This window comes from Prunus dulcis, chromosome 3 (genome assembly GCF_902201215.1).
Source record: "Prunus dulcis chromosome 3, ALMONDv2, whole genome shotgun sequence".
In the NCBI taxonomy this organism is placed as follows: Eukaryota; Viridiplantae; Streptophyta; class Magnoliopsida; order Rosales; family Rosaceae; genus Prunus; species Prunus dulcis.
The window spans coordinates 20,490,742-20,499,219 of NC_047652.1; the positions used below are offsets into that span (position 1 = coordinate 20,490,742).

Consider the following 8,478-nt stretch of genomic DNA (forward strand, 5'->3'; position numbering starts at 1 on the left):
TTACCTGCCGCCCTTGAAGCCGCGGCGTCGGCAGCCGACAGCCTCGGCGCCTCCACCTCGGCAGTCGGCCTGACAGCGGGCTCAGAGGCCAACTGCCGCAGACGCTCCGAGAGGACAACGTCCTCCGGATCCGCCTCTTGCCGAACGGCAGGGGCCTCGAGTTGTTTCTTCTTCTTCTTCTCGAGGCCCATCATGAAGCGCCGCCTCGAAGATTCGTTCATCTTCTTGGCCTCGGCAGCCATCCTTGCGTCCGTCACTGGTCAAGGACAACCTGTTAGTCGGTATACACAAACGAAAGAAAAACATACAAAACGTAAAAGCATGTATACTCACTCTCGGCAGGGTCGACAAGCCTAGCTCTGATGAGATTATCGGTGAAGAGGAAACGCGGATACACTCGCTCGGCAGCGCGTACCTTCAGCCGTACCCTGTCGATCTGTCGAATCTCGCCTTGGGTAGGAGTCGGCTGCTTGAGCTTGCCTGTCCAAAAAAAAAAAAAACAATAATAATCAGTATAAGATAAAGAGGAAAAGCCAGACTGCCTACCGATCTGCAACTAGGAACCCTACCGGCGGTTTGGAAAGTCGTGGGCACTGGGAACAGCGGGCGCACTCCCGACGGCGATTCCCAATCTCCGGAGAGTAGCACACGCCGATTCCTCCACGACTTCTGGGAAGTCGGCACCGAGCTGATAAAGTGCCCCCGCTCGGAAGCCTTCAGGCAGTTCGCCTGACCCCAGCCACCATGATCGGCACTCTTTGACTTGGTGACGCTGTAGAGGTGGGAGAACTGTTCGTAGGAGGGCTCCCCCTCCCCGGCAATCCCAAATGCCGTTATCACCCCCATCAGAGCCCCCCAGAAGTTGGGATTGTATTGGCCCGGGGCGTACCCGATCTGGGCAAGGATCTTCTGGACGGCAGGCTGCAACGGCAGCCTGACTCCTTGCACCATCATATCGGTGAAGAAGGCGACCTCGCCATCTCCGGGGTCGCTGAGGGACTCGGTCGGACTCGGGATCCTCATTTTCACCGAGTCAGGAATGTGGTATTCGGCCCTAATCCTTTGGAGCTCCCGTTCGGTAAGCTTGTTCGGCTCCAGGTAGTCGACCCCGAACAGAGCCCTCTGAGGGATCCCCACCGGTACCCTAGGCGGCCCTCGGTGGACGATGGTCACCCTCGGTCGAGAAGGACCGGCAGTACCCTCACCACGGCCAGAAGTGGAGGCCACGGGCTGGTCATCAAACGGCCCAACGTGGGTACCATCCTTATACACTGCAGCTATAGGGAACGGCTGCCCCGTCATCAGCCCCTTACCGACACCATGGGTAGGAACGGAGATCGCCTCCTCACCGATAATTTCCACATCGGTGTCCTCCTGACCCTCGGCGTCGAAGCTTACAGACGGACTAGATGTGTCCAAGCCCGATGATAACTCTTCATCGAATGCGTTGGGCTCACTGCCGAAGGAAGACTCGCTAGCAGACATCTACAAAAAGGAAAGGAAACGAAGGCTAAGGTGGATGTGTTGTAAACTACCCTCCCGACGCCTAAGCCACTACCTATAGTCCTCTAGACTACCGGAGGAAAGCTCCTAGGACGATCGGCGAGGCCTATACTAGAAGGCATGCACGAAATACGAGAATTAAAGGAGAGTGAGGATACCGAACGGTATCTTACCTTGGGTGTTGTTCAAGCTTTAATTGCCGAGGACTCCTCAGAAAATCGCTCTGACTGCCGTCCACGCGCTTCGGAAATCGCCTTGGTTGCCGAAAACTCGTGCGAAAATCGCCTTGTTTGTCGTAAACACTCTTCGGAAATCGCCTACGCAGAGCTCTCGCTTCAACTCTCAAACGCAAAGTGAGTGTTGCACCCGGAACGGCCTCAATTTATAGGGAGATGGCTGCAACGGTATTTCTCGGGAAACCAAACGGCTCATAATGGCAGCCGTCAGGCGTCACGTCGTCTGCCACGTGTCGCTCAATGGGTGGTGATGTGGGCTGCAAGCCGGGTACAGAAGACGAAGCGTCTCTGCACGCCCGGCGCAGAAGACGAAGCGCCTCCACACGCCAGGCGCAGGAAACGAGGCATCTCTGCCCTCTCCCCTCTGAGCATCGGCGACCCATCGGGTCCCAGGGGGACCTCCCCCAAACGAACTTGCCGAACGGCAGGGCACCTACGAATCGCCTACTGAGAACCAAATTCCCTTCCAAAGAACCTTCGGCAGAGAACTTGGGGGACTACTGTTTATACCATAATTTAACGACCAATGACCGCCTAACGCGTGGTCGGAGTCAGCACCATTGCCCGCCCTTCGGCATGTACCCTACCGAATCCTATACATCTTGCTACTTTTGACCTGGGACACGTGTCATGCTCACGATCAGCCCCTGCAGTCCCACATCGGAAAAATGGATATAAGCACGCCTCCCAAGGCCTATATAAGGATAACCCTATTCCCAAAAAGGGGGACAGAATCACAAAACGGTACGCTACCGCTTGATCTGTAGTCTAATCTTTACTAAATTCATACTTACTTAAGCATCGGAGAGCCTTCGGCCGGTACCACACCGGTACCCCAAGGTCTTACCGAGCGTGTCCTTTTGCAGGACCTCGATCTTCCGAAGACTAACTCCCTTCCGAAGACATCATATCACTAAGTTGGGCGAGCCACGTGGATAAACCACTTTTTCGCATCAACAGCCCAAAACTACTTTCTTTCTTGCCCAAGCTTCTGGATCCTTTGAAGCATAGAATTTGAAACTGTAATGAAATCCCAAATAGCACAAAGATGCAAAAAGAAGCAAGAACCCATGTGAATACATATATTTGCACCGTTTTCTTATCCCCTCTCAACTTTAGTGTGTGGACATAAAATATGAAACGTGGTTAAAATTTGGAAATTAAGCAATTCCCTTCGGTTGTCGTCATGCATTTTTGTTTTCATGCATCTTCTACTACTTTCCGACCTAATGCGGAAGAAATCCCATGTCATTCCACCTCATCAAGATAAATAAACACATACATCATCTGTATAAAAAGCTCTATTGTGTATTAGCAAATGTTCCATTTGATCGAAGTCATTAAGATTAACGCAATAAAATTAGGTCATAGAATGAGATATATGGAGGACAGAAGGCAAGAGACAGAAAGTTCACTCATCATTTCAAAGGCTTACATTATTACTTCCTGAAAAGCAACTCCACATTCATTTTCCACTACATTTAGGACTAAGGTTGTCCACATATTACACTGAAAAAGGTTTCAAAAAGGGTTTTTTATCTTCTTCTTTTTTCGCAAAAGGGTGAACGAATGAGTCATAGGACCACGAATCAATATAAATGGATAAAGTGATAGAAAACAGAAGAAAGTGATAGAAAGCACTCTAGAAAATGTTTCATTAAGTTTGTTATCGTTATTTGGTTTTAGTATCAATCATTCTATATGAGAAAAATGTTACGAAATATTGTGATTTATTAGTTACCAAATTCCCGTTTAATATTCGTTTTATATATGTACATACGTATTTTTTAAAACATTTCCGGTTTTCGTACATATCTCAAAGACTCGATAAAATAAACATTTTTAAAAATCAAATGTAAAATACACATTATACACATACATAGTATTCTTCATGTTTAATACATGTATATTTATAAAATCTTCAATCATACGTAAAAAATTCACATATTATACATATATTTTTTCACATATTATTGAATAAAAATAATATTTATTAAATATTATGGAGTGGCCAAACTTTTCATTTGTATTTTACAAAAAATTTATCAAATAAAATACGTACGTATTTTATTCATACTTCTTCCGTTTTTTACTACCTATAGGCCTGATACTTTATAGATATTGAAAAGCCAAAGGTCAATTATTAGCGTGAATTTGATTATAAAAGAGCTAGCAGAGAAAGGGATACGAGAGTGACGTAAGAAATGGTCGAAAAGAAGAGCAGAATACATGAAAAAATATTTTGAATATATAACGAAATACTATTGCAAAAATAGACGAAAACAAGTAATAGGAATTGACCAACCTTCCTCAAATGAAATTATATTTATATGTGAAATCAAAAACAGTTTCAAATGTTATAAGAATTTGTCTGCATTAAAACACAATCTGGACAATCAGATCTAAGATATATTTAGAAACATTTGTTGATCAAAATGCCTTGGTTTCATCTCAAGCTTGAGAAGATAATACCAGCTTTCTGCAAGAGAGTACGGACTATTAAGAATGGTAGAGCTAAAGGACCGCATTCATTGCCAGTGCTCATGACTTCTTAACCCCTTGAAGATACTTGGTACAAACACGATATCAGCATTTCCATTACTCTATGAAGGATTGAGGCATTCTTGATGTTTTTCGGCGATGTACATCAATGGTTGAGAAGGTAGACCAGTCGGAGATCCTTGCAGTGAATGCACGTCCATGGAAATAAGGGAGGGTCCAGGCAGTAGGAATGGATGCACCGGCTGTGGCAGAGATTGCAAGCGACCAGAAGTTCTTCAGGTTCCCGACCACTACATGCAACACAAACAGTTCCTGATGGGGACTGTTTAACCCAAGAGGGCAATAAAAGAAAAAGAACAATTAGCCACAGAGACTACCAAAACAGCAAAAGATTTTAAAATCATACAACCTTCAATATCCTGTACTTAATATAATAGCACATAAGTATTAGGTTAAACAGCAAAAGAATTTAATCAGCAATCCTATACTTAATATAACAGCACAGGAGTGTTTAGCTAATACCGCAGATTACTGATTTTTTCAATTGGAAAGACAACTAATACACTCAACTCCTAACAAAAGTAAGCAGTCATGAAGCAGGAGTTAGATGTCACACAGAAAAGATTTCCCTACCGACATATTGCCAAATGATATACCAAGAGAGGTTTAAAACGAAGTTTACCTAGCACCAAGCTTACCAACACTCAGATGAGATCTAACGCCAAATCTAACAACAAGGGGAGTTTGCATACCTGAGCACCAAAATTGGGTATTCCTCGGTAAGTAGGAACTGGTATGTCCATTTTTGGGGCTGATGGAATGGTTTGGGAGTATATTTTCTGATCAATCATGTCAGCATCATCAACCTTGGTAATGCTTGTAAAACTAGCCTTGCATAAAGGGCATGTTGAATTCTTGCTCTTCGAACCCTACATGTAAACCATCACCCAATATGAATTGTGAATTGTGTACCCTTAGACGGTCAACAACGATTGGAACCAGAATGAAAATTTGTTTCAGAATTTAAGTAAACGCTGTGGAAATTTAAAAAGCTTGCACAACAAACTATACAATTATAAAGTGAAGGAGAGCATAATTTTTTTACCATATGACCAGCCCAGCTTTCAATGCATGAATAACAGAACCGATGACCACATGGCAAAATTCCTCTGGTTGAACTAAATTCTGTCCAGCATATTACACATGATAACTCCATCGAAGGAGGAATTCTGGTGGTATCTTCAGTCCCAAACCTGTTTTTGAATTCCTCTTTCGAGTTCTCAACTTCAAAGCATCCATCTTGTGGAGTTCCCTCCAGAGAAGTTGGTGCATCCCCAACATATATATTTGGATCCTTGGAAGGAGATAGGTGATTCTCATCAACCTCCAGAACACCTTTCAGACCCCGATTTCTGATTCGTCTTCGGATATGCAAACCATTGTCAGTTTTTCCTTCAGTTCCCAATATATTACCATTTCTTTCTTCACCTGAATCGTCAGAAAGGACTGTGACAACGTCCTTATGCATATTCTGAAATCTGATTGGGTGGCACTCTTGATCAGAGTCTGAGCGTGCTGATTCTTTCATATCTCTACCGATATTCCTTTTTGCAAGTCTTCTTCCTTTTCGTGAAGTTTCAGCCATGCTGCTTCCATTTCCACTGGAAATATCTCTTTTAGCTCTTGCCAAATATGTGGAAGACTCTTGAAGCTTCGCACCAAGAAAAAGAAAAGAAAAAGGAAAAAGGGTGTTAAGATTGCATAATGGTAGTGATTAATCTTAATTATCTGATATTGAAAATTGAAGGCCATACATTCATTGTTACTTAATCATAGAGCTATCAGGCCTTATAGAACATTTCGTAGAAATATGAAGCTTAATTCCATAAACTTCTTTTGCTTGACAATTACATAAACACTTATCCATTAAAAAGAAACGCAAAAAAGCTTATAAGGGTCGCAACCCAAGTCCACAAACAATATACAAGAGAAGACCACCAGAGGCAAAAGAAGAACGGAAAAAAAAAAAAAAAGATGCATAAATAAGAGAGCGCATAAAATTAGTTGAATTTATTACCTCCATTCTAAGTGATCTAGTTAAAGGAGGATCTTGAAAACAGGGTCTGCTACATGATCGCAGTTCTTGCTTTGAATTCCTTCTAACATGTTTCTGCTTTGACTTAAGAGAACTGTTGTTTTCTTTAAATTCAGGAAACAAATCCTACAGTAAATTCACATGAATAAGTATTATCAGATCATTCTGAACCAAACAAGCCTGCCGAAATGAGACATACAGAAATGCTTCAACGAAGGAATTCTACAGAAAACATGCACAATGAAATTAGTTGTAGAAGATAGATTTTTACGGAAGCCACCTCGTTTAAAAGACATGAATCAGTCAAAACAGAACGGCGAGAAGCTCCACACCCCAACTCGATAATTTGTTCAGAGTCATCACAAACATTTGATGTGTCAGAAAGCACATTCCAGTTCCTAGTCGAGACACCCACCTTAGCAACAGGTGGAGGTTCTAGCAATAAGGGTCCGACTTCCTGTCCACTGCAAAGAATTGAAACCCAAAAGGCATCAATCCCTGATCACAAATTTATTTTGCAAGTAAAACACACAAATTAAGCAGCAGCAGCAAGATTAAACTAGTAATCTGGAAGTAACAGCTCACTTATGCTAACATCTATATCCCCTATCAAATCACTTATTGGTTATTGCTAAAAACTTAGATCCTAAACCAAGGAATATGGCACCTAATTAGCTCGCTGAAGCTAGCATCTTTAATCTTAAGTAAAGTTAAGTAAAATCAATGGAGTGAACAGCCGGCGAATGATGTAGGCAATTTAGAGTCTCAATTCGGAAAAAAGCAGTCATTTTTGCATTTTAAACTGGAAAATACTAACAACCCAGATGTAATCTAAAACACCATTTTGTAAAGAAATGGGAAACTAAGCAATTTAGGCATACCATTGCAGAATATAAGGACGCTCAGGAACTCGTTTTCCTTGCTTTATGCAATCCTCAATCCACCGATGGTTGAGAACTATCGTATTGAACTTGTGAGCCAGTTCGTATTTCTTTCCTTCGAACTTCCAACACACCTAATCACCCCATCCAAACAACGCACCCATGAAAACAAATTTAATCACTTTGCCTAATTAGAACAGATAATACATAAAAATGGGTTCTCAAACCAACCAAGTGAGTGGTGGATCGGGACAGCGCACCGACATAGCTTGCGCCGGCATGAGATATGAGCTTGATAAGGTTGAAGCGGTCCGAGCCGTGGTACCCACTCACGGTTGCGATCACCGATTCCATGCCTTGAATTGGAGACCCCATAGCCTCTGCAAATATACGAACACTTTAGCAATTGGATCTTTGTAAAATCAAAGATTCCACGAACCAAATCGATGGGTATATACAAATGCAATAAATAAAATATTAAAATCTTACTCTGTTAACGCACAAAGAGAAAATTAAATAAACATTTAAAATTTGCTAGATCAGGAAACTTCAGAGCAACCCTAATGGCCTAATCTTACAGAATATGCTTCGAATCGAGCTTAGTAAGGGTTTTGGAGAGAGAGAGAGAGAGAGAGAGAGAGAGAGAGAGAGAGAGAGAGAGGGGGGGGAGTTTCACCGTGAGATTGGGTACGGCGAAGCGGGTGGTGTTGCTCAGCCATAATAAAATGATTTGGCGGGAAATTCGAAAATTTTGAAATCTTCCAGAGACGACGGAGAGGGCCAATGTCTTCATAAATGCCGCGGATCTGGGCCTTACCCGAAACCACTCTATACACACCCAATAGCGACATTTGGACACCCGACACCCAATTTTTTGTCTAATTTGCCCCAACAACTAGGGGTGGTAATGGGTCAAATCGGGGGTGGGTATGGCATTCCCATCCCCATTCCCTTTAAGCTTTTTTTCCCATTCCCGCCTTCATATCCGTAATATTCATATCGGGGATTTCTCATCCCCACCTTCGTTGGGGAATGGGTTCCCCGACCCACCCCATTACGGAAGAAAAAAAATCAATATATAACTACTTTGTTGAAGAAGAAAAAAGTAAATTTAGGTTTAACAACAACAAAACTTTCACTTTTGGGAAAAGCCAAAGCTTTTTCAAAAAAGACAGAAAAACCTCTCAACTTTCAAATCAAAAACATGCAAATGTAAATGATTCTTTAGGAAATCCAAAAATAAATAAGGGCAATTTTGTCC

At 42.7% G+C, this 8,478-nt stretch overlaps 1 protein-coding gene across 3 annotated transcripts; it reads right to left on the minus strand.

Annotated features, from left to right (window-relative positions):
- Positions 1 to 4,035: 4,035 nt before the first annotated feature.
- On the minus strand, positions 4,036 to 8,270 carry LOC117622114. 3 transcript variants are annotated; one of them, XM_034352662.1, is made up of 8 exons: positions 7,894 to 8,270; positions 7,449 to 7,597; positions 7,218 to 7,351; positions 6,617 to 6,800; positions 6,319 to 6,462; positions 5,347 to 5,952; positions 4,994 to 5,170; positions 4,036 to 4,563 (listed from the first exon to the last, which is right to left on the minus strand). In XM_034352662.1, the coding sequence occupies exons 1-8, from the start codon at positions 8,066 to 8,068 to the stop codon at positions 4,387 to 4,389; spliced, it is 1,746 nt and encodes a 581-aa protein (XP_034208553.1). In that variant the 5' UTR covers positions 8,069 to 8,270; the 3' UTR covers positions 4,036 to 4,386. The 3 variants fall into 3 exon arrangements, with proteins under 3 accessions (XP_034208553.1, XP_034208555.1, XP_034208554.1); XM_034352664.1 differs by lacking the exon at positions 7,894 to 8,270 and adding an exon at positions 7,720 to 7,886; XM_034352663.1 differs by lacking the exon at positions 7,894 to 8,270 and adding an exon at positions 7,707 to 7,886.
- Positions 8,271 to 8,478: the final 208 nt, after the last annotated feature.